Here is a 27,222-nt window from a genome sequence, read left to right on the forward strand (position 1 = left end):
GCGTGTAATGCTATACCAGTTAATGAATCTCCCGGAACATTTGCAAGGGGAGGAATTTATATGCAATTTGTCACAAGAAGGAAGATGGAAGAGAGGAAAACAGCAAATCCCATTTTCTTAGAAGTCTTTTGGGTTTGTGTGCTAATACCGAAATCGAAGAAGAGGGAAGAGAAAGCTACTGAGGATGGAGAGTAGGCGGAGCCTACTGTGAGTTCAGGAAATAAAACCCCAAGCTGGAAGCTAAGGTCTTTCACACGTGAAGAAGCTACTCTTCCTGTGGCTACGGAGAGAGATGCAGAACTCAGAGCTATAAGATAGAAAGAGGAAAACAAGACGAAGCAAAACAAAACCAAGGACAGGAAGAAAAGAGACTAGCGTATAAGAATAAATGAGAACAGTGGGGAAAATCTGAAGGCAGGAGAAAGGAAAGGGGAGGAGAGAGGAAGGGAAAGGAAAATCCACACCCCGTGGAACAAAATCTAGAGCAAACCGGCTTGTCTGCAGTTTGTTCTTATAAAAGAGAAGAAAGCACCTGAGGATTGCCTTTTTTTTCCCCAAGACTCAGTCAATAAAAAAAATGCTCTAACCTTCATAGAAAAAAAAAACCGAGCTGAGCTAAAAGCCAGTTTGGATATTGGTTTGAGGAGAGTGTTAAAGGGAAATCCAAACTGTCTGGGTGCATCTGCATGAAGCAGCTGCCTGTGTAAATTGAGCAGAATTCAGCTCTGGTTCGGGAGATCCACATCCCCTCACTCCTGTGAGTGCTCGAGGGAGTAGCTGGTTCAATTCTATTTTTGTCCACATGTCTATTTTTCCTTTTTAAACCACTTTCTTTGGTGGCAACCTAGAGCGACCGGAAAGTGTCTTAATTATACTAAATGTAAATTTGAGATTTTCTTTTTTATCTACATGTGCCTCTTTTAAAGGGCCAGGACGAAGGGTCATTTTAGGAAAAGGACATTTTCATTTGAAAGGCTTAGGAAGAAATACAAATAGATAAGTAGGCTGAGGGGAAGGAAATTTCAGTGGTTGATTTTTTTTTTCTGAAAAAAAGATGGAAGAAAAGGCCAGGCACCGAAACAACGTTGAAAAGAGCCCCACAGGCGGGAGCGAGTCTGATCCTGGTCCAGATGCTGGTTCTGGAGGGGGTGGAGTAGCACTGAAGAAAGAGATTGGGTTGATCAGTGCCTGCGGCATCATTGTAGGTGAGTCTAACTGGTGTTTTCCTTTCTTTCTGTGGGAGCTAAATGGGGCTGTAGATTATTTCTCCCTAGCTCTTTCTCCTGCCCCTTGTAGAATCATGCAGCAACTAAAGAATTCTTCTCTATCCCCCTTGGAACAATTGGTAAAACAACTAAAATTCACCTATGCCTCTTCCCGGCTGGTAAGACAGGAGTGAGCTGCAGGGATGCACAAATTATATTGCCATTCATTAAAGCCAAGCATCCAATAAAACTTGACTAAATGCTGCCAAAGATGCATGACTCCATCAGTATTTATCTTTGTGCCTGTAACCTCCTTGTGAGGTGGTGGTAGGTCTTAGTGGACGCATAGAAACATCAGGACTCAGGCAGTTAAGTAGCTTTAGGTAATTCTGCTGGCTTTACTAGAGAGTGCACCTACCCAACTGTTCTTTCAGAGGAGAGACTGTATCAGACTTTCTCAGAGAAGCAGCAATGACTTGAAAATGGAGCTTGGGAAGAACAGATAAAAGAATTTTCTGAAACGGGAGATCCCACTGTTCCTAGGTCTCCCCGGAAGTGCTTTATCGCAGGGCAATGTGTGTGTGGCATCATCTGTCAAGAGTGGTCTATAGCACCTAAATCCAGTTTCTAGGCAACACTTTGTAGTGAAGCTGTGGGATGGTGGATAATAGCAATTTGCTCCTTTTTTTCCTGGGGAAGTTCCTATGTCTCCTTTGCTTTCAGGCCCAATTAGAGTATTTAACTCTCTTCTTTGGAAAAGCTGTGTTGTGATTATAATATTTGCATGTCAGCTTCTCTCTTTTAACATCAGTTTTAAAACTTATTGTATTCTGGTGGCCAGGAACTAGTTTATCTGGATTATCCTCACATTCCTGGCACCCCACCAATTGATTTCTTTTGCAGTCTGAGAAATGGAAATGCCTGGCCAGATACAAATCCTTACCCCCACCGCCAATTTAGATAAACTTCTCTCAGCTATTCTCTGCTTTGATTATTGTTATTACTTCTATCTGTTGTCCCCGTTATTGTCTAAATTGGGGCCCTGGGGAGCTCATTTCATCTTCATATTCATATGACTAAAGCCTAAGGGAGGGAGTTGAGTGGATTGTGGGTGGGGTGGGGGACTCATCTGGCATCTACAATTCCTTAAGAGCCTAACATAAAAAGATTATAATAAAAAAAAATCTGATTCTCTTAGTGACTTTTATTTGCCCAGTTTGTATCTCTCCCCAAGTGATCTCAGCTAAGGATACAATATAGGTACCAACACATGCTAACATTAGCTAACATTAAGGTCTATAAATAGCCAGAAGCCTGTTACCTCTCTCTCCAGTTTGACTGAGAGGATTAAATATTTTTATTCCCTTTTAGTCAGGTTTCTGATCAAGGCTTATACGAAGGTATAAGAAGGTACGCCTTCTTACTTCCCAACACTTCCCCCACTTCTAGCACCCCAGTACCTAACACATTTTTATTTCTGTATGCTACATTGAGTTGTAATCCATCTTAAATATAGGATGTCTACAAAGTATTTCTCTTTTTTTAAGGAATCCAAGGAAGTGGAAATGCTCGGCTGAGATGAATACTATCTTAGCTGTCTGAACAGTGATTGGTCCATGAACTTATGTCATAGTGTGAGAACAATCTCTAATCTTAGACCCCACCAAGGCACCAGAAAATGTCATTCCAGTTACAAAAAATAACAGCTCTGGTGTTATATAGTGACAAAAGAGCTTATGTGTTTGTTATTTAAAGAGATAATGGGCAAGTTATTTTTCTCAAGAGTCAGATCCCTTATGGATGCTATTCTACCCAAATATGAGCTAAAGTGGTAATTGCTTGCTATTTAAGATGACTTAGCTCAGCTGCCAGACTACTTCTCTGGCGGTATTGTGGTACAATGGAAAGAACTGAATTTGGCGCCTGAGAGCTTGGGTTCAAACTTTGACCTTGGGCAATTTCTTCAGAACTCAATTTTCTTGTTTGTAAGTAGAGGGCTGGTCGGTCCCCTTTCAATGTTAAATCTATAATCCTAACAGATTGCTAGTACCTGAGGGTTATACACAGAAGCAGCTATTCAGTAGCCATATTCATTCTAGGAGTATTTGGGTTTGGGCAGAGAGATTTCTTTTCGTGCTAAATTGTCACACATAGTATTTTTCATACAGAGTTGAGCAATAGCACTCAGAGCTAAGGAGGAAAGGACAAACCGGAATGCAAAAAAAAGGAAATTATATTTCATTTAATAAGTTAGAGAAATGGGACTTGTCCTCACACTACCTAATCCCCATTATCAGTTGAATTTAATAAGCATTGAGATCTGTGTCAGGCACTATTCTAGACTCTAGGGGCCAACCCCCCCCCAAAACCCAAAACCTAGTGCCAGCCCTCAAGGTGCTTACACTTTACTAAATTCTAATGATAAAACTGGCTTAGATACGAGAGTCGGGAACTTTGGGCCTAGAGGTCCACATGTGGCTGCAGGTTCCCCCCTCCTGGCTTAGAAGCAAGTATTATGTACACAGAAAAATAAATTCAAAATAAATACAAAATACAGTCATTTGGTGAGGGAGAGCTTGGAAAGCTAGGAATATCTAGAAAGGGATTTTAGAGCATGCGTTTGATCTGAGGCCATTTAAGAACCCTAGGCATTACAGAAGGGAAAGCATTCCAGACCTAGGAGACAGTTTGTACAAAGGCCAAGAGGTAGAGTGTTATGCATAGGGAACAAATTTGGCCCAAAAGTATTAGACTCTAGGGGAAATAATGTGAAATCGGCCTGTATGTTGGAGAGGGATTGTGAAAGGGCTTTCAAGGCTGAGGGAGTATTTTATCAGATGATATGTGGAATGAACAAAACCATAGCTACCTGGGAAGTATTTTGGCTCTTGGGAAAAAGATGAATAAATCAAGATTATTCCAATTAGTAAGCGTATTTTAAACACTTATAATGTGAAAAATAGCATGCTAGGCATTGTGGGGAAACAAAGTAGGAAGTATGGCTTACATGTCTTGTCTTCTGACCCTATTAGAATTGAGCTTGAGAGCATGGACTGTCTTATGCTTAGCACCTCAGTGCTTAGCACAGTGCTTTGCAAGTAATAAGTGATTAAGAAATGCTTTTTGTGCTGGCTGCTACACAAACCAGACAGTCTATCACTTGGCTCTAGGCATTTTCTCTGGCTTCCTCTAATGCCTGGAATGCTCTCCCTCTTCCGTTCCTACTATACCCACCTCCCTGGCTTTTTTTAAGTTTCAACTAAAATCCCATTTTTTATTGGAAGGTTTTCTCAACCCTTCTTACTTCCAGTTATTCTGTTATTTCCTGTTCATCCTGTGGATAGCTTGCTCTGTATATTTGCATATCTCCTCCATTACCTTGCAAGATCCTTGAGGTCAGGGACTCTTTTGCTTTTAGCACAGTGCCTGGTACATGGTAGAGGCTTAGTAAATGTTTATTCAAAATTTATACAAATTTAAATTTTTCAGTTTTTCAAATCTTTTATTCCCTGTGCTAGAGACTCCATAATCTATGGTAGTTGAGAAAACAACAGTTGAATATATAAGCCAGCTAGGTGAAACAGTGCATAGAACTTAGGACTTGGAGTCAGGAATTTCAGAGTTTAAATTCTAATTCAAGACATTCAACTTGGCCCTGGACAAGTTCATTAAACCTCTGTGTCTCAGTTTCCTCACCTGTGGGAACTGTGAGGCACAATAATATCACCTCCCTGTGTGTGATAACAGGTAAAGTGCTTTGCACACGTTAAGTGCTATAGAGAACATAGACAAGCACATTATAATCTAGGTGAAAATGGCTACATAAATGCTAAAGGAAAAAAGTAATAGAGAACTTCGTATGATCTTAGCTAATGTAGACTTTTTGTAGCTAAGTGTTAAGGGCTATAGAGTGGAGAAAAGGATTTGGGTGTACTATAGGCAGGGAAGAAAAAAGATCATGGACAAAAGCATAAAGACACTAAGAAGGGATGGAAATGGTAGTGCATGCTACTGGGTAGGCAAAGGGTGGTAGATCATTGGATTTGGGAGTTCTAAGCTTCAGTAGACAATGCCTGTGGTGTGACAGCGCTGTCTGGCACCATTATGCCTGGTTCCAGGGTAGGGGGAGTAGAGAGTTTCCTAAAAAGGAACAAACAGACCTATCTCTGAAAACAAGCAGGTCCAAACTCTTGTGCAAATCAGTGATGGGATTGGCCCTTGAGTGGTCTGTGCCCTTTCAGCATAGGGAGACCCATTCTAAAACAAAAAAGACAATAAACCTGCATTCAAGTCCCAGCCTAACTAGCACTATGACTGTAATCATGACTTGGCCTCAGTTTCCTCAAATGGAGGTTCTGACTATAAAATTGTGATTTCAAGTCAAATCAACAAGCATTTATTTTGTGACTGACTACCTTGTTCTAGTAACTGACTGATTGGACTACAAGACAATTCCAAGTAACATATTTAGAAATCAGTAAGAAGGAAAAGATATCCTCAATACAGTCTGGATTAACATTTCAGAATTGAGCCCTTAGCCTGGAACACTCCCTCAGGAAATCTCTGCCGGTGTTCCCCACCCCAGCCATGTCAATTTCATTGAATTGGAGGTGGTGAAAGGGCCTATGGAGCCCCTACAGGTTGCCTAAGGAGCATTTTGGTATTATAGGCCCTTATTTTAGACCTTTAAGGGTATAAGATAAATTTGAGGAGGTTGTCCTTTAATCCTTTTTACCTAAAGAAAGGCTTTTTTGTCCTCAATTTATCACCTACCTTGTCTCCACTCCTGCTACCCCACCTTACCCCTAGTCTTAGAAAGGGCTTAAAGAGAAAAATATTTAATATTCTTAAAAAAAAGTAGGTTTTTAAATATACTTCCAGTATTGATGGTATATTTATATATACCACAATTTATATATATGTATATATATATATGTATATATATATATATATATATATATACACATATATATGTATGTATATATATCAGTGGTACCAGCACTGAATGCTGCAATTTAAATGTCCAAGCTTAGCCCTAGATAGAATAGAAATAACACCCCCCTCCCACAACATCTTTGTAAAGGTAAAAGAATAATGGATATGAATCATTTCATATTGTATATAATTTCAGAGCTTTTCCATATTTTGATTAATTTTGCTTATTTCCCTACCTCTTATTTTTTGTTATAAAGGATTGTTCTAGGAGAGGAGAGGGGAAATGTATGTGTTGGGAAATGTGGGTGATAAATGTAGGTGAAGGAAACAAAAGACAATTTATTTTAGAAAAACCTAATGTATAAAGATTACACAGAGGAGATAAAGTTTCTTAATTTAAAAAAAAAAGTCTTACTAGCCTCCTGGCTCTTTCTTGAACAAGACAGTCCCATCTCTTGTCTGAACATTTTCACTGGCTGTCCCCCAAGCCTGGATCTTTTTCTCTCCTCAACTCCTGCCTCCTGTCTCCCTGATTTCCTTCAAGTGTCAGCTAATTCTTTTTTTTAAATAATATTTTTCCCCCAAGTTATGTCAAGAAAATTTTTAGCATTGATTTTTACAAGATTTTGAGTTTCAATTTTTTCTCCCCCTCTTTTGAAAATTGGCAGGCAATTTGATAATAGTTTATACGTGTGCTATCATGTAAAAAATATTTGTTAGTTACAGCTGTGAAAGAAGAAACATAAAAAGGAAAAAAATGAGAAAGTCTAAAGTAAGTAGAAAAAAAATTTCAATCTGCATTCAGAGTCTTTATCTTGATGTGGATAGCATTTTCCTTTGTGAGTTCTTTGTACTTGTCTTGGATCGTTGTGTCACTGAGAAGAGCCGAGTCATTCATAGTTGATCATCACAGTGTTGTTTGGTACACAATGTACAATTTTTCCCAGTTCTGCTCATTTCAGTTTGCATCAGTTCATACAAGTCTTCAGTGTTTTTCTGAAATCTGCCTGTTCATCATGTTGCACAATAGTATTCCACTGCATTCATATACCACAGCTAGTTCAGCTATTCCTCAATTGATGGGCATCTCTTCCATTTCCAGTATTTTGCCACCATGAAAAGGGCTGCTATAATATTTTTGAGTGTGTAGATCCTTTCCCCTTCTTTATGATCTCTTTGGGATACAGATCTAGTAAGGTTTCACCTAATTCTGCAGGACTCTTTTCAAGTTCTCTTTAATCTTAGTACCTTTACTGTGAGATCTGCAATTTATTCTGAACATATTTTTTCTGCATGTTGTCTCCATTAGACTGGGAGCTCTCTGAGGGCAGGGACTGGTCCTGCCTTTCTTTGTATCCCCAATGCTTAGCCCACCATGCCTGGCACATACTAGGCCCTTACAAAATGCTTGTTGCCATGTATGTACTTGACCCTTGGCTTGGCCAAGGCTTAGCCTGTAGCTACTTATTAGTTTGTGTCAGAAGCAATTATTACTAAATTTTAATTCAGTGAACATTTTAAGTGACTGTCCTAAACACCAGAGGTCCTAAAACAAAAGAGCCCTTTCTCTGAGAAAAAGACTGCCTAAGTAAGATGGCCACAGAGGCACTGATTAAGATGAAATGGTTTACCTGAACTGTAGTTGCAGAGAAACTTCTAGCATGCTTGAGGAGCACTGGTATAGCTGCCGAAGAACTGGCTAGCAAATACTAGATCAGTCTTTAATTAGTGCTTTCTTATCCTTACTTTTCCTTTAAGGGTAGCCATGATCTTAGAGGGCAATTTATGTTCTAGAGATCCAGAAAGTCTCTTGACTGGTTCTCTGTCATGCAAATTAGATGAACCCTGAGGGTAAATTGTAAAAATCAGGTCACATCTAAAAGGAAATGCCATCTGTTGGCTTGCGGGTCTCAAGCTGGGAGACAAAGAAAACTCCTCTCCTTCCTTCTGTTAGGTTTTTCTTACAAGTGTGTGTTTCTGTGGAAATTCAGGTATATTTGCAAAGCTGAAACTGGAGGATTCTTTTGACCTGCCAGTTTTCAAAAGAGGGGGAGAAAAAAAATTGAAACTCAAAATCTTGTAAAAATGAATGCTAAAAGTTTTCTTGATATAACTTGGGGGAAAAATACTATTTAAAAATTTGCTAATTGGGGTGTCAGGTCAGGTTCCTTAAACAATAACACACTTATTACTCTCATCTGGAGGATGAGGTGAGACGTTGGGGTTGTAAACTTGGAACCCCACCTTTGGAGTCTGGATAGATTTCAAGTCCTCTGTAAACTTGGATGGGAAAAAAAAATCACATCTTTTCACTAATCTCTAACTGAAATTTAGTTTTCACTTAAGTTATGAATTTAAAAAAAAACTATTCTGAGAAGGGCAGGCTTCATCAGATGGCCTAAAGAAAGAGTCCTTGATGATCTAAAGTCCTTTTCTTTGATTTTTATGTCCTAGATTTCCTCATTTTCCTTAGCAAGTTTTTAATCAGGAGGGTGGTAACTGATGGAAAGGAGAGAAGACTGTGAAAAGGAAACTCTTGTGTATGTGTGTACAACTGTGTGTATTGATGTTGGGAGCATATATCACAAGCTATGTTGAAGAGACCGTTAGCTGATTGAAAGTGGGGTGAATTCCCGGTGAGAGGCGGAAACATTTTTAGAAACATTGCCTTGGAAATTAAGATGGAGTGGGCATAACAAGGTAGATCTCTCTCCCTCTGTCCTCATCTCCACCGCCTGTCCTTCCTGGCTTCCTTCAAGTCTCAGCTAACTTCCCACCTTCTGTGCGATTTCCAGACCTCCTTAATCTTAACCTTTTTTCTGAGATTAACTGCATTTTATATATTTTGTTTTTGTGGTAGTTGTTTGTATATTATCACCTCTTATTAGACTGGGAGATCCTTGAGGGCAGGCGTTGCCACTAAAAAAGTCTCTTATGAGGTCTTGGCCATCTCTGAAAATTTGCTTTACATTGATCTAGAGCTGGATGGGGCCTCAAAAGACATTTAGTCCATCTCCTTTGTTTTTCAGATGAGGAAACTGAGGCCTGAGGGAATTATATTACTTTCTCAGTGTCACCAGGTAGTGGCAGTAAATGTCAGACCCAGGATTCCAACCTAATCAGTCCTATGTGGATTTTGATCCTTAAGGTGTATGTTTGATGGCAAAGCTCTTCAGTAGGTATGAAAATTACCCCCTAGTCTTCCTTACTCAGACTTCACTTTGAAGTAGTAGGAGGGATTTAGTTTCAATTCATTCAGGGCTCAAGGAAAAAAGCAAACCACTTTAGACTACAAAGCTACCTGCTTTCAGAAAAGCTGGAGGCAGGAAGCAGTTAAAAAGCGCAAGAGGAATGAATCCAACATTTCAATTTAAACAAAAAGGTATTAAGTACATACTGTGTACTGAGCACTGTGTCAGGACAAGATTAAAAAAAATTAACAAGGTACAGACATGGAAATATATACTCAAATATCATAAGGTAAAATGATAGCTAGAATATAATCATAGATTTAGAAGCTGGAAGGGACCCTTAGAGGCCACTTTAATTTACAGATGAGCAAACTGATACTGAAAGGTTGTGACTTGCCCAGGGTTCCACAGTTATGTATATGAAGCAATATTTGAACTCATGTTTTCTTGATTCTAAGGCTAGCACCTTGTTCCCTGTGCCTAAAGGAAACCTTACCTGACCCCAATTCAGTAATGTTCCTTTGCCACTAAAACTCCATATAGTGTTGGTGGACAGCACTCTTCTATGCCTACTTAAGGCAGCCAAGTGGCATGTGGTAGCATTTTGTGGAAGACTTTGAATGCTGAATTAAGGAGTTTGAACTTACATAGTAAGCATTGAAGAGTTGAGTAGAAGAATAGCCAGAACTGGATAGATCACAGAACTAAAGCCAGAAGGGGTTTCAGAGGCTATCTAGTTCATTCTCTTCATTTTATAGATGGGGAAACTGAAGTCTTAGGAGGTTACATGACTTGCCAAGATCAGGAAGACACTAAGTGTCTCTGTGAATAAGGAAAATTGATCTAACAGTGTGAAGGGTAATTTGAAGAGAGAAGGAGGTATAGGTGGGGGACACTTGTTAGGTAGCAATTGTATTCTAGTTAGGTGGTAATGAGGGGTCTGGGTTTGTGGCAATGGGAATACAGAGTAAGATAAGAGGCATTATGAAGACTCTTTGGGACTTGACAAAAGATTGGATGTAGGTATGAAAATAGGACAATATCAAAGACAGCATCGATGTTTAGGAAAGAGCCTATTGGGTAAATGATGGTAACATAGACAGAAATATGGCATCCAGAAGAGGAAGCAGTTTTGGTCCTGTTGAGTCTAAGGGTCCTGGTGACACATGCTGGTGTAAGCAGTTGGGGGCAGCTAGGTGGTGCAGTGGATAGAGTACTGGCCCTGGAGTTGTTGAGGTTTATGGGTGCAGGGGTGCAGGGACCCTAATATCACAACGTGGATCCTGTCTGAAAGAATTCAACCCAAGCCTTCTTTCATCCAAAGACAAGGCTTATTAGAACATTCGTCATATTGGGCAGACTCTTAAGGAGGCTGAACATTAATAAGCTATTGGCTACATTATAAGAATCTGAACAGTGGCTAGATTTTTAAGAATTTGGTCACCTTAATGAATTCAGGATGGACCTTATATACAGAAAGACTGTGGGAGAAATCTAGGAGTGGCCAAGTAGCTTTGAGGTGGTGGTGGTGAACTTGTGAGGTCTAATAGAATTAGGGACCCTGGACCACATGGTCAAGGGAGAATGGAGTCTAGCTAGGATTAGAAGGGTGAGAAGTGACTGAGGGGCCATAGGGAGGGGAGGTAAGAAAACGGAAGGCTAGGCTTGGTTAAGGGTAACAGAATTTGGAGATTGGGTCTAGCCACAATGAAAGTCCAGTTGATGGGATTATAAGCCTCAGTTGAACACCAGAGATTTGGCCATGTGGGAAAGTCCAGGGTTTTTCCTTTTTGGGGTCTAGATCCCATACTCATCAGCGTCAGAAGGACCTGAGTTCTAATTCAGCCTCAGACACATAACACTAACTAGCTGTGTGACTCTGGGCAAGTCACTTAACCCCAATTGCCTCATGCCCCCCTCAAAAAAAAGATGTAAGCAGTTGGGGATGTAGGTCAGTAATAGGAACATATTTAAAGCCTCATCTAATTTAGTAAAACTGGATGTATTAAGATAATATTTTTCTCTAAAGCTTTTCCAAAAATCCTTAGAAAAGCCCCTTGGAAGGGTGAATGATATGCTCCAAAGAAAGTACAAAAAGACATTTCTTAGGAAAGTGGTTTGTTGACTAATGACACCACAGTGATGTCTTTACTTGCTAGTGAATTGGATTTAAGTGAGGCAGAGCCCTACAAAGTCAGCAGCCTTTCTCTCTTCCTGAGTCATCGAAGTCCAGTGGTAGGACAAAAGTCAAGATGACTGGCGATGGCCCAGGACGCAGTGAACCTTGGTGTCTTTGATGCTTGACCAAGCTTTAAGCACTCCACAGACCTTGCTTGCTTCAGCTGCCTTCTGGCCTTTGGAACAAATTGTTCTTATCTACCCATTCTCCCAGTGGAGATTTCACCATGGTTGGGGTGGGTGTCCACCCTAACTTAATGGGTTTAAGGCCTGATGGATTTGAGGCCTGAAGGTTATCCTCCAGCCCATCTGCTGAGATGGTTTTACTGGGGTGTGGCCTCTTGTGTATGCTATGGGTTCTTATCTATGGTTTCCCCACCACTGAAGTGATTATTAGGTTGTTGAGATCTTATCTTAGTCCCTCTTCACCAGCCTATCTGAAGTGATTGGATTAATTTATTTAGGCTGAAAGGAGTTTCCTTTGCTTAACTTCCAAACTGAGGGGAGTAGTCCTGGAGGAATGGGATATTGCCTTGTCCTTAGGTGGCTTCTAAAGTCTCTTCCAGCTTCTAAATCTATGATTATATTCTAGCTATCATTTTACCTTATGGTATTTGTGTATGTATGTTCATGTTTGTAGCTTATTTTTTTTTATCTTGTCCTGACACAGTGCTCAGTACATAGTATGTACTTAATACCTTTTTGTTTACATTGAAATGTTGGATTTATTCCTCTTTCACTTTCTGACTGCTTCCTGCCTACAGGTTTTCTCTGAAATTGTTATAACCCAGATTATATTGAGGTTTTATCTGTTTAAGATTACTATGAATGGTACCTAAACTTGTCTTGGAGGCAAGGAGTCCTTTTCGAAAGCATGGGAGACAATGCATGTTTGGTGCTTCTCTCTAAACAGCAAAAAAAAAAAAAAAAAGAGAATTACAAAATTAGAGTCCAATCTTACAGGTCATAAATCTGTTCCCAATCAAGAATTCTCTCTATAAAAACCTTGACAGGTTTGGTCTTTTCTTGAAGCCTCATAAGGTAGAATCCACTATTTTTCAAGGCAGTCCAGTCCGTTCTACTTTTGTTACTGCAAACCTAAATCTGTAACAGCAAACCTTGGGTTCAAATCAAAGTTCTGCTTTGTTAACTTGGAGAAATATTTCAGGTCCCTAGGCCATTTTACAGATGTTTTCTTAACTTTGAAATAAAGACATCCTACTGGTTAATCTCTAAAGATCCCTTCTAGCTCTGAATATCCTATGATTGTTCTTCAGACTTCGCATAGCTTCTAGAGAGCATAGAGTATGAACCCAGCAAAGAGCAGAAGGGGACAGAATGGGATAAATACCAAGGGATTCTAGAAAGCAAATAGGAGCTAGAGGGATAGGGAGCCTGTAGCCTGAAGGCCACATGTGGCCTTGAAGGTTCCTCATCCCTGAGCTAGACAAAGGTCCTGTTCAAGATGTAGGGAATAGAAGGTTCTAGTAGGTTTAGGACTCAATGAATATTCCCAAAGGAATTATTAGTACATTCTATGGGATTTTTTGGATTAAAAAAGCAAATTGAAGAATGTGGAAAAGGGAGAAAGCAAAGCAGCTAAGGAATGCCACTTGAGGCTTCCTTTTTTTATTATTTTTTAGGCAATCAGTGTTAAGTGACATGACCACCAGGGTCACTCAGCTAGTATCTTGAGGCCAAATTTAAACTTGGTCCTCCTGATTACAGGGCTGGTGCTCTATCCACAGCAGCACCTACTAGCCCCTTGAGGCCTCTTAAGTAGTTAGATTGTCAGGATTTTTTCCAGTTTTCTTAAGCAATATAAGAAGCAGCATGTATAGTGGAGAGAGCTGGCCTTGAAATCAAGAAGATCTGGGTTTAGGATCTGACTTCGACACAATTCTGGCTTTGTGACACCCTAGGCAAGTCACATAACTTTTAAGTGCTCTAGTCAACTCTTCCTAAACCAGTAAGTTTCAGAGGAGATGCTGAACCATAGTAGGAGATAGTTTCTTTCCCTGAGAGTCTCTTAGTCCAATGAAATCATAGGTCCAGACTTTATTCACTTTTTCTTAAGAAATAATTTGGTTTTTTGCCTGTAAATGAATGTCTATAGAATTTCTGATTTTACCTGGGAAAGTTGAAAGGAAACAACATGGGATGGCTTGCATTTTGAACTTGGAGGGGAGGGGGGTGGGGTGGGACAACAAGGAGGCTAAAATTCACAGGCCTTGGAATTGCTTTCTTTCCTAATTCTGATTCATCACCAGTGAATTGGATTACCTTGAGGGAGGGCTGTGCAGTCACCAGCCTCACTTTCTCCTCCAGAGCCGTCTGGGTCCAGTGGCCAGATCAGGACTACTGGTGATGGCCCAGAATGCAGTAGGGCACTTTGGCCTTTTCAGCTAAGGTCTTTCCGAGTTCTCACTTTGACTGAGGAGGCAATGCTCATTCAGTAATGGGGCTGTTGAAGAAGAAAACCGAGGGATGGCCCCTTTAATTAAAATTTTAAAAGAGTCAGAATGGGAGGGAGAGACCCTCAGGGCTGTTTCTGACCAGAAAGAAATAACTACTATTCACATTCACTCTGAGCCATCAGAGCCCAAAAAACAACCTCTAAGTGGTGCTTGGGCAGGGGCCTGTCGTTGGGCAATCAATGAAAGCAGGAGTGAATTGAGTTTCAAACTTGCAATTCACTTGCAAGTCATGGCCTTATCTTCCGGATGTCTTGGTTCCTCTATGAGAGACAAACCACAACGTGTGAGTAGTCTGAGCTGCTCAGTGGGGACCCAACTGGCCAGTTCCAGTTGGACAGCTCCTCTTGTACCTGAGGGTACTCTGCCCAAAGGCAGGTAAATTTTGATGGCTGAAATCTACCTTTATATGTTGAGGTTTACTGACTAGATTTTTTAATTTTGTTTTGTTTTTTATTATTATTATTTTTAGGCAATTGGGGTTAAATGACTTGCCCAAGATCACATAGCTAGTAATTGCAAAGGGTTTGGTCTGAGGCCGAATTTGAACTCAGGTCCTCTTGACTCCAAGGCTAGTGCTCTATCCACTGTGCCACCTAGCTGCCCCTACTAGATTTCTTTCTTAAAAACCATGCCTGAAACTCTGTTCACTCTAGTTTTCATTGATTGGCCAACAATAGGCTCCAGCCCAAGTACCACTTAATGGTTATTTTTTGGGCTCTGATGGCTCAGAGTGAATGTAAATAGTTGTTTCTTTCTGGTTAAAAATGCCCCTGAGGGTCTATCCTCCTCAGTTTGACTTTTTAAAATTTTAATTAAAGGGGCTATCCCTTGGCTCACTTCTTACACAACCCTAATTACTGAATGGGCATTGCTTCAGTCAAAGGGAGAGCTCGGAAAAACATCAGCTTAAAAAGGCCAAGGTGTCCCCCACTGCACCCTGGGCTATCTCCAGTTGTCCTAATCTGTATCTGGCCAGTGGACCCAGATGGCTGCAGAGGAGAAAGTGAGGTTGGTGACTTTGCACAGACCTGGCTCATGGTAATCCAATTTACCATCTTCCTGATGTTATGGTTCTCTTAGGACAAACCACATATAACCATGACTCACTGCCAAGTGTACAGAGTGAAATGAAATTCATCTCATCCTTCTCCTAGGAATCCTTGACCTTGTTCACTAGTTTTTGTGGAGAATCTTCCGAACCCCCTGGTAACCTAGAACTGGTACATGAGTTGTTTTGGGGAAGCAGAGGGAAGATTGCTTATAGTTCCATATCTTACCGTTCGACATGTTACAACCATTTAACTGAGAAGATGCTACAGATAAAGCATTATGAGAGGCTTTGTGGATTTTTTTTGAGGAATAAAAGTAATCCTTCAATTATATTTTAAGCCTGTATTATTTATAGAACTGGAGAGTCTAAATTGGAAAAGCTTTATTGATCACATCTTATCCCTTACCCTTTGTTTCAGCCACGGATTTTTCCATCACTCTGTCCTCTAGAGCTTGGCCCAATTTAGCTTTAAATATTCCCAGCATTAGAGGTGATGTCACTCCCAGGGAGAATGGTTTCATAATATATACTAAGAGATGTATCAAATAAGTTCACACTGGGCTAGCTGTTAAGTAGGGCAGATTTGCTACATTAGTATGGTCACTATGGACAGAATTATTAGTGGACTTGCCTTATTAGTTTTAAAACAATAGCCCCTGTCTTTATTTATTCAGGTGTAAAATGTCCCAACTGCATATTTATAAAAATAAAATCTGGAAAGGTTATTTTATTTTTTTTAAATGGAAGGATAACCCCCCCACACACCCCCTTTGACTAATGGGTAAAGAGCCATTTCCCAAGGGAATGAGCCCCTCTTTTGATTCTAGAAATGTTATTTTCCACAGCTCTAAATATACTTGATTAGGATTCCAAAGTTCAGTTGTAATTGACCAGACGGTACTATAAAACCACTGGCTCACAGCATCATGTAATGGAAGAATTGGAAGGAAATTTACAGTTCATCTAGTTTCAACTCTAAACAATAAACCTCTCTAAAACATTCCTGACAGGTGGTCACCCAACCTCTGCTTAGAGACTCTCAGTAATGGGAATCACTAACTTCCTAGGCAGCAAATTTCACTTTTATATGAAACTCTGATCATTAGGGCTTTCCAACCCCCTATCAAAGTCAAAATCTGCCTCTCAGAAATTTCCACCTATTCATTGACCCTAGTTCTACCCTTCTAGGGTCAAACAAAACAAGTCTAATCCCTTCTACATGACTACCCTTGAAATTTATGTGAAGAGAGTTCTCCAAATCTGTTCTCCAGCTCCACCAATCCCCATTATAGCATAGTTTCCAGTTCCCCTTGCCAATCTGGTTATCCTTCTCAAGTCATGCTCTGGTGGGTCTTTGTCATCCCTAAAATGGAACGCTCCAAATTGGACACACTATTTCAGAATTGTACTGATGAAAGCTCATCTCGTCTGATCACTCTACTTCAGTTAATAAAGCCAAAGGCCACCTTAGCTTTTTTGGCTTCTGTGTCACACTCAGACTCATTGAGCTTTCACTTCATTAAGACCTACATCTTCATATGCACTATTCTTTGTCCAGCCTATAGCCTCTTGTACTGTGCTTGACCTTTTTCCCCCCAGAGGCATTCGAGGACTTGCAGAGGGTAGCACAACTAGTAAGTAGTCTGAGGCTGGATTTGAACTCACATCCCCTTGGACTTTATGGTTGGTGTTCTGTCCCACTTCACCACCTAGCTGCCCTGACTGACTTTTTATTTTCAAACACAGATGTAGTACTTAAGTTTTTTTCTTAGATTCACCTGTTGTTTTAGGCTTTCAAGCTCTTTTTAGACCCCCAGTTCTGTCTTCTGTTCCCTCGATTTTTGTGTCCCTGTGGACTTGAAAAGAATTATATCTATCTATGCCTTCCTCCAAGTTATTGATAAAAATGTTGACCAGAATTAGGGTCAAGAACAGACCCCTGTGGACTTCCAAGAGGGACCATCTTCCAGATTGACATTGGACTATCCAATCCACCTAATTATGGTCATTCAACCTCATATCTCCTTGTTGTCCACAGAGATATTGAAACTGTGAGATTTTTTTTATTAAGTGTTTTGATGAAATATGTCATTCCTCTGATCTCAGTCTAGTAATCCTTTTCCACAAAAGGAAATGAGCTTAGGCTGGCCTGGATACTTTCTTTTCTTAATGAAAAACCCATTTGGGCTTGCATTGGCTCATATACAGCTTCCCTTTCTAAGTGTTCTCCAATCATTCCTTTAATAGTAGTTTCTAATTTTTCCAGGAACTGAAGTCAAACTTAGTCTGTAATCAGAAGAATGTATCTTTTACTGGAATTTTTTCTCAATTTTATTTATTTATTCATTTGTTTATCTTTAACATTCCTTTTTGAAAAAATTTCAGTTCCAAATTCTCTCTCCCTTTCACCCTTTTCCTACCCATTGAAAAGACATGCAATATGTTATTAGTTATGTATGTGAAGTCATTCAAAACGTAAGGAATTTTTTTGTTTTGTTTTGCTTTTTTTTGCTTAGTCTTGTGTATGCCGCCTCACAAACACAACTACACATTTTTTTCCAATACCGTGGGGGTATTGTTCATACAGACCTGAGGACCTGAATGCAAATGATGACAATTTTGAGCTCTTTTGCTATCTCTTCATTTACCCTGTCAGTTCCTTTGTAGACATTTTTATCAATATCTCCCCCAATTTGAAGAATATTCTCCTTGATGGAGCGCATAGAAGCAAAAGAGACAGCAAATATTTCTACTTTCTCAATTAACAAACATGTATTAAGCATCTACTCTCCTGTGTGCTAGACATCATGTTAGGTGCTGGGAATATTAAGTACAAAGTACAACTCCCTTTATATTTTGCAAAGAGCTTGTGATCTTTTTTACCAAATAGATTGATAACTTTCAATAGATTGATAACTTTCATTTAGTTTTATATTGCCTAGATTTTCCCATTTATTTTCTCTTCCCCTTCCCCATCCCAGAGAATTATCCCTTAGATCAAAGAATTTCTTTAATAGGAAGAGGAGGAAAAACATTTAGCAAAAATCAGGGAACACATCGAAAAAATCTTACGCGCAGTGTTCCATAACTGTGCACCTCTGAAAACTAGGGACAAGGTGTGTCTGGGGACCAGAGCTTATATTCTAATGGGGGAAGGAGACAACAAGCATATAATACAGCACAAATATAAAGTGAATAAATACAATTATATACAAAGTAGTTAAAAGGTAGTTTGGGAATAGGGCTGGGGGTGGGTGGGGGTAGGGGGAGGTGGTGGGAGAGTTCTAGACCTTGGCCAGATCAGGAAAAGCTTCACACAAAAAATAATGCTAGAGTTGACTCTTGAGGAAGAAAGAGAATGAGGCAACAGTGTATTGCAATCCTCTGTGGGCTAGACAATGCAAAATCCTAGAAATGAAAGATGGAGTGTGAGGACCAAGAGACAGGCAAGTTTGTATCACTGAGTGAAGAGGAGTCATGAGGCTGGAAAGATAGTTTGGGGCCAAGTTGTGAAGGGTTTTAAATGCTAAACTGAGGAGTTTCTATTTTCTTCTAGAGACAATAGAAAGCCGTTGAGTAGGAGGGTCACATGGTCAGATCCTTGCTTAAGGTAAATTATTTTGGCAGTGGGGTGTAGAATGGACCTGAGTGGTGAGAGACTTGACAGAAGACCAATTAAGAGGCTGTTGTAATCATCCAGTCGAGGAGTGATGAGGAACTTAACTAAGATGGTGGTTGTCTGAGTGGAAAAAATGTATTGCATGTAAGAGATGTTGTCTAGGTAGAAACAGCAAGATTTGGCAAGTTATTAGACCTGTGGGGTGAGGGGGAAGGTTCTGAATTGAGGATAATGCTGAGGATGTCTCCAGGACATCCTGTTCAAAATGTCCAAAATGCAGTTGTTGATATGGGAATGGAGCTTGGAGAAGAGCCCGGGCCTGAACATATGTATGTATTACAAAATGTCATTCCTACACATATAAATGTGTTTATAGCTGTATATGAATCATCTACCTAGAGATATTTTTCATCCTTATCTTCATACTGTCCCTCTCAAATAGTGTCTACCCCATCTTTGAGCTTCCACATTGCTTTTTTTTTAAAGCCCTTTTTGTGGGCTGATTTTTGTTTCTGGTAGTGTCAATTTATGAATTCATTAACTTTTATGAAGTGATTTACTAATATTTTCTTTATAGTAACTCTGGGAAATAACTACCACAGAAATCATCATCGACTTAAAAGTAAGGAAACAACCTAAGAGACTGCCATTGATTTTCTCCCCCATGATCAGACCACCAAGTGTCAAGAGGCAGAATTTGAACCCAGGTTTCTCTTAACTTCAAGTCCTGCACTCTTTTCACTACAATATACCTCCTCAGCCTCGGCAATATTCATACCGGACTGCCAATCTTATGTTTTCATTCTCTTTTAAGGTTAGTGACAAGTTAGTAACCAGGTGTTGAGGGAAAGCAAAAAACACAGGCAATTCCATCCCCATCTCACCTCCCTCCACTATTCTCAATCCTGCCTGTCCTTCAACACTAAGGTCAAATTTCTTTTTTAAGAAAATTTAATTCTTAGTAATGCCCTTTGTTATTATATCAAATTCATTTCTGAATAAACCCTTCCCATACAAGTTATCCCCTTGTAACAAATATTTTTAAAAAGGAGAAAAGGGTAGTTTAGCAAAACTAGCCAACACTGGGTGACATCCATAGTCACCCTCATCCCCACAATGGAGGGAGGGAGGTGCATTTTCTCTCTTCTCCTCCACGGCCTAGCTGTCAGTTTGGTTTTGTTGTGCTCAGTGTTTAGATTGTATATTTTTCTTGGTCGTGCTTACTTCCCTCTATAGCAGTTCATGTAAGACTTCCTGTGCTTTTCCATATTCTTCATATTCATTGCTCATTTCCTTTCAGGGCCTCATTTTGGGGGTGGGGAAAGGAACTATGTCGGGCCCCTCTCCCACCTCTCCCTCTAAAGCTTCATTTCCCCTCTTGGCTATGCTTCTAAGGATTTTCTACCAATCCCTTCCCCCACCCTCTCTCTCCCAGCTCTCTTTTACAGGCTGTTTTTCCCCATTAGAATGTAAACTCCTTGAGGTCAGGGACTGGTCTTTTTTTGCCCAACACTTAGCACAGTGCCTGGCAGATAGTATTGAATGGTGCCATTCTTTCTATCATTGAACTGCTTGGAGTAAGCACCTAGCAGTGGGACCTCAGAGTCAAAGGGTATGGATATTTTAGTTAGCCACTTTTTAAAAAAGCATTATTACAAATTGCTTTCTAGAATGTTTGCAGTTGCCATCTCCAATCACTTTTTAGGGCTTTGTAGGATGCAAGCAGCAAACCCAGCTCAAATTTCCTTCTGATCTTCCCAGGCCACAGTCTTTTCTTCTGCCCTTCTGTAGTTCATTATCATTACAATGCGTTTACCATATATCCTTCTTTGTACCATTATTTTTATATGTAGTTATCTTTTCTTCTCAACTAGTTTGTAACCACCTTGAGAATAAGAATGATGTTTCCTGTCAGTTCGAGCTGCCTAGCACAGTGCCTTCAACATTATATGAACTTACTCAACAAATACTTGTTAATTGACTTGAGTGAATTCAGCCAAAAGAAAATAATTGAATTTTAGAATTGGGAAGGATCTTAGAATATTTAGTTTACCTTATGTGTAAGGAACCTAAGACTCCAAGACTCCAAGTAGCAATGAATACCTTAGTGCCAGAGAAGGGCCCTTTCTGATGAACACTCTGGATGAGAGCTTCCCTTCCCTAGCCCTCCACCTAGTTAGATTCTAATCTTGTAACCTGTTAGAAAGAACATAGAGGGAAGATGTGAATCGTTAATGGACACAGGATATTTTCAAGGACTCAGTACATTGTCCCCCAAGGCTACTCTGGCTGCCAGTCAGTGGGTGGTTTTTGGCACCAGCTATTTGGTCCAAAATCTCTGTGAACAAGTGCTTTCCAATTACCTTCTAAAGCAGGCATGCACCAAGTGAGTGCTCAATAAATACTTCTGGAGATGCAATTATCTCTTTCCCGCCTACCCAAGGCACCTGAAAATTACACCTGGACAAGCGGCAGTCTGAGTGAATTTTGGAGTCCTGGCCCTACATAGTGCTGTTTGTCTGCAAAGGTTGAAGATAACAGAAGTGGTACTACTGGGACCATTTTTTGTGCTACTGCTGTACCCCATGTTTACACACACACACACACACACACACACACACACACACACATCCCTCCCTTCCAAATGCCACATCTGTTTTCATTTTCCAGTATATGAAATAAGATTTTACCCTGACCCAGGAGTAGATGACTTCACACAGAAGCTGACCATATTGACTTGTTAAGCTGGTAGGCAAGAGACCAGAGCAACAGGGCTCCCTAAGCTGCCTACTACTTTTTTCTGTTTTCCCTTCAGGGACAGGTTAATTTACCTGCTGCAAGGAATCTGACTTCTTGACTTGACTCTATACCACAAAGGCTGTTTATGCAGTGCAGCCTGGACAGAAAGCAGGGCAAAGGCAGCAGGGTGAGTTTCCTGCCCTGCAGTAAAAGGTCAAGGACCCTACCTCAACCCACCAGTCTTTGCCTCCAAGGCAGCTTTCATGGTCCTGAAATAGCTTAGTGGGATCTTTCCTGTTCATATCAGCTTGGCAGAGCTGAAATATCACTTTGTACTTGGTAGCATTGTACACTCTGCCCCACTGCCTCACACACTCCCTCCCTCTTCTCTTTAACTCTCTCAGGCTCTATTAGCAGCATGATAAGGTGGAAAGCTCTTCAATCATAGGTTAGAATTCTTAGAGTGGTATAGGATACTTAACGTCATTGAGCCCAAACCCCACATTTACAGATGAGGAAGCTGAGGCCCAGAAGTTAAATAGTTTGCCCAAGATCACACAGATGGTAAGGAGCAGGGCCATGATTTGCCTTGGACTTGGAGTTAGAGGACCTGAGTTCTCATCCTGACTCTGCTGCATTTGCTTAGAGAATGACCTTAGCTAGATCATTTAATCATCTTCATCTGTAAAATGGAGGTGATAATACAGAATTGTTGTGAAGATCACAATTGATCCTCATATCAGATATAAGATAATGGATATGAAAAGTACTTTATAAACTGTAGAGTCATAAAATGTTAGAACTGGAAGGGACCTTAAAGATGTAGTTCAAAGCACTCATTTTCCAGTTTGGGGAAACTGAGGTGCTGAATAAATGTAAGGTGTCATTATATTAGGCCACCCACCTTATCTCCATTAGGGGGGAAGGAGGAAACCGATAGCTGGGGGGCTTTTTAAGAATACCCTGAAAAATGTTTAAGATGGATTTAAGATAAAAGAGGAAGATGGCCTCTGTACCAAAGGACAAGTGTCATTCTGCTTGTGGACGTTCCATTCAATTCAACCAACACTTGATAAGTACTGACTTGTGCCACCGTTGCATTGGGCACTGTGGTGACAGATCCAAGACTAAAATGAAACAACCCTTGCCCCAAACAAGATCAGTCTCCAGGGAATCCTTACTTTCTAGGGAAGGTAAGTATAGCCCAGGCCAGAAAGATGACCAAGGTCTCCTGAAATCACCAACTGTATGAGAAAATTAGGCTTTTTATGAATAGCATAGGTTAGCACAGGTTTGGAGTTGTCTGCTCTGATTTCTACACATATTCTAGTGTGGACAGGCCCAGATGTGAGTAATTCCCAAACTAAGCACAATTTGGGCATTGGCGTCTAACCTAAGGTTTAGCAACTGTTTATGGCAAATGTGGATTTTCTCAATTTGAGTAGTTTTTCTTGTAAGGGCTTGCCCACTGATATAATAGTTGGCCCTGCTATCATGAGGTGATTTGGCTTGGCTTAGCTTTTCTTGGGCAGGGGAAGGCCAACTGTTATCCTGGGCCATTAGACCCTATTGTTTCCCTGGAAAAGATTTATGTGATATACTGCTTACCTTAGTGATTTGAGTGGATCAGGTACCTGAGTTCAAACATTACAGAAATAGCAGAGAGGTAGGTACTGAGATGAAAAGTAGGATAAACAAAGCAATCCCTCTATCACCACCAGAACAGCTCTCCCTTTTAAAACAAACGAACAAAACTATGCAGCCAACACAGAAAGAAATCCCTCTTTCCAGCTTCCTTCCTTCAAAACCACCCAAGAAAAATGTCACCACTTGAAGAACGACCCAAATTTGCATAAAGATCTGCAACGGGTTGCTATGTTTCTCTTCTGCAATCTCAGATATAATTCCACATAATCCACCTATCCACCTGGAATACAGCCAGTTAGTCAGTAAACATTTGTTAAGCACCTACTGTGTGCCAGGAACTTTACTAAGTGCTGGCGATTCCTCCCCCCCCCCAAAAAAAAAGAAGAGCCAAAGGATAGTCCCTGCCTCCTAGGGCAGTGAGATTAGCCTCACAATCTAATGGGGGAAAACAACAAAACAATAAAAAGATCATAAAAAGAAGCTGAAGAGTCACGATGGGGGCGGGGCCTGAGGCAGGAATGAAGGAATGGACTAGGTGAGAAGTAAAGAGATGGCTAGTCTGGGTACTGTCCTTAAATGGAGGTTCTGGGAGGAACTCTCCACCCACTCCATTCAGAGGGAGAAGACCGAGGGCAAGGGATACTGAGGAGGTAAGAGTTTCCAGGCTCCCATGATTGATCAGGAAGATGAGGTTCTTGGTGGGGAGCATAATGGAAAATGCACACCATCCTTACCTTTCCCTTCAAAGAGTCCCTCTCTTCCTCAAGATGGAGCTTAGGCACCATCTTCTTTGGTTTTTATTTATTTATTTTTACTTGCAAAACAGTTTTTAACATTCATTTGTAAAAATTGAGTTCCAAATTCTCCTTCCCACTCACACTTCCTCTGTCATAGAGAAGGCAAGCAATTTGATATAGGTTATATAAGAGGCACCAATCTTTGGGACTATCTCATTATTTGTACTTGTATCCCCAGCTTTAACATAGGACCTAGTCCTAGCGTAAGAAATGACTGGAATGGAGTGATTGCAGTCATATGGAGGGATAGGAATTAGAGCCTTTATTTCTAGCACTTGGAGTGATGTATATAGAACCTATTACAGTGCACAATGAAATCCTGAGTTCAAATCTCATCTCTTGACACTTGCGCTGCTCCAGGGAATTTGCTGGGCAAGTCATTTAATTTCTTTCTTTTCTGGGTAACTCTAAAATTATAAATTCAGAGAAGAACAGGTAACAACCTTCTAGTATTTCTCTATACTAATGAAATCCCTGATCTTGTCCCTATCCCTACAGTATATATAAGAGGGGTTGGTTAGGCATATGGCAAAATAGGTTCTTTTTTTGTGGGGGAGGGGCTGGGCAATGGGCTTAAGTGATTTGCCCAGGGCCACACAGCTAGTAAAGTGTTTGGTCTGAGGCCTGATTTGAACTAGGTACTCCTGACTCCAGGGCTGATGCTCTATCCACTGTGCCACCTAGCTGTGTCCTATTGCAAAGTGGGTTCTTAACCTAGGGTCAATGAATTCCCCCCCCCCGTATTTTAATAACTATCTTTCAGTATCATTAGTTTCCTTTCTAATTCTGTTTTGTGCATTATAAGTGAAAGTTGACCCATGGGTTTCACTGGACTGCCAAAGGGGGGGTCCATCTCTCTTTCTCTCTCTCTCTCTCTCTCTCTCTCTCTCTCTCTCTCTCTCTCTCACACACACACACACACACACACACACACACACACACACTAAGAACTGCTTCTGTAAAGGAAAAAGATACTTAGGTCCTAAGATTAATAGTCCTGGAAAGAACATCAGAGACTATTTCTATCTAGTACGGTGATGTGCCAGCATATTGATTTAGAAAACTAATTAACATTATCTATGTTGTATTTTATTTTTATTTAGTTTGTTAAACATTTACCAAGTAAATTTTGATTTTGTTCTGTCTGGACTCCAAAAGTTTTGCTAGGCTTGAGTTTGTCCCCTTAACCCTTCATTATACAGATGATGAAACTGAGGCCCAGAGAATTTTACAAGACTTGTCCAAGGTACACAGGTAGTAAGTGATAAGAGCCAGGATTGGAACCCAGGTTCCAGTGCCCTTTTTTATATGTAACAGGCTGCCTCTCCAAGTCCATCGGGAGACATGGATCCCTAATCATGGCCTTGCCACTTAGTTATGCTATGATTTGGGATAATGACTTACCCTCTCTAAGCCTTCATGTTGGAAATTGCCCAGATGTGCTCTCTTTAATTTAGGGCTGATAATAGCTGTCCTTCTTTCTTCATCCATAAAATAAGGAGAGTAACAACTACCTTAATTTCCTCATTAATAAAATGGAATTTTTACATGTATTACTTCATCAGGCTGTGAGGATCTAGTGTTTTGAAATAATGTTTTATTGTAAGCATAGGACAAATATCCAGAAAGGGGAATTAAACCACATTATCTCAATTATTTAATTGTAGTGTCACTCTCCTATTCATTTAATTTCAGTAACTTCCCTGTTGTCTTGACTATTAAACATAAAATCCTCTGTTTGGCTTTTAAACTCTTCCACCGCTTGGTTCCTCTCCTCATGTACTCTGTTGTACTCTGTGATCCAGTGACGCGGGCTTCCTTGCTGTTCCTTGCACAAAACTTTCCATCTCTCCTGGGCATTATCATTGTTGCCCCCTATGCCTGAACTTCTCACTATTCATCTCTACCTTCTAGCTTACCTGGCTTCCTTCAAGTTTCAGTCTCACCTTCTGCAAGAATCCTTTCCTGGGGACCCTCAATACTAGTGATGGGGTATGGGCCCAAGCCAAGACCTTTGCCCCTCACCCCAAAAGGAATTTGGGTACCATTTGTTTACAGGCCCCAGAAAACCCTTGAACCCTATTTGAACTTTTACCTGGTCAAGGAAGTCTAGCAGTCTGCTGAGGTTATTATTCCTATCAACTGGCTCTTCCTTATCTATTCCTAGGCCCTATCTCCCAGTTCTTTGTTACCCTAATTAAGCCTAGCCTTCCATTGTTACTTCCCTTATAGCCCTGGGTTATATTTCCCATCCTTGATCTTATCAGGACGACACTCTCATTCTCCCAGGACCCTTCCCCCAGTCACCCCAGCTTTCAGATCTTCCTCCTAGCCCCTCCTGCGGTCACCCCAAACTACTTGGCAGTGTATAAGATCTTTCCTGACTGACATTTAGGGGCTGAAACTTCCTTACAAATGGTCAGATTCCTTAAGAGTCTGGCCTATATGGCTGATTTTTAATAAACCCAGTTTTTGGCTGAAGGAAGGAAGACCTGGGTCCAATTCTTTTGGGCAGGACCCTCATGTAGTGATTTTGGGGTCCCAGCACCCCAAACCCTCTAGACCTCGACACTAGTACCTTTCCTCGTATTCATCTCCAATTTATTCTGTGTGTATCATGTTTGTACACACTTATATGCAGATTGTCTTTCACATTAGACTGTGAGGTGCAGGGACTCTAGTCTTTTGCTTTTGCATCCTCAGTGCCTAGCACATAGCAGGTGCTTAATAAATGTTTGTGGACTGACTGAATAACCTGAGCAATTATTTAGCAAGGCAAACAAAGATTTGATACTTTGATTATCTCCTTGAGAAATGCTGATTTCCCTACACAGACGCGTCATTTGCCGACTTTCAAATAATATACTACTTGTTAATGTGTGGTAGATAATTAATTGATTTATTAGCAAAATAGGCTTAATAAATGGGTCAGTGGACTCCTCAATCTGAAGACCCTGAATACAGAATGAGATGATTAATAATGATTAATAAACGATTCCGAAGAAAACAACAGGATACAAGGTAATCGGATTTCTAAATGGAGGAAAGATTAGGGGCATTTCAGATTGGGAGGGGGAGAGCAAACAGGTGAGATTCCCTGAAATCAGAAAAAGAGGTCAAAAGCAACATAGAAACAATAGCTGATTGACTACTAGTACCAGTACCAGGACAGTTTTCAGATAAGACTTATATATAGGTTATTTGATGTATGTGATTGTATAAAAACTCCTTACATAAATCTTCAGATCTGACTAGGGTTCTAGTGAACATATGCCCTAGGCCCTTAGTTAAGGATCTCTAAACAACAGGCTCCCAGTCACACAGGGCTAGGTTCAAAACAATGCAATAAAGTTTTCTCACAAGATGGAAGTTGGACTTGACCC

General features: G+C 40.5%; 1 protein-coding gene across 1 annotated transcript in view; it reads left to right on the top strand.

Moving 5' to 3' along the window:
• Positions 1 to 238: 238 nt before the first annotated feature.
• The window catches only part of SLC7A8 (solute carrier family 7 member 8), a 79,400-nt gene continuing 52,416 nt past the window's right edge, over positions 239 to 27,222 (top strand). The window contains exon 1 of the mRNA XM_020964301.2: positions 239 to 1,205. Coding sequence (XP_020819960.1) covers positions 1,055 to 1,205 — 151 coding nt within the window. The 5' untranslated portion in view covers positions 239 to 1,054. The remainder of the gene's footprint in view (positions 1,206 to 27,222) is intronic.

Source organism: Phascolarctos cinereus, unplaced genomic scaffold, assembly GCF_003287225.1.
Source record: "Phascolarctos cinereus isolate Bilbo 61053 unplaced genomic scaffold, phaCin_HiC Scaffold_3;HRSCAF=262, whole genome shotgun sequence".
Taxonomy (NCBI): Eukaryota; Metazoa; Chordata; class Mammalia; order Diprotodontia; family Phascolarctidae; genus Phascolarctos; species Phascolarctos cinereus.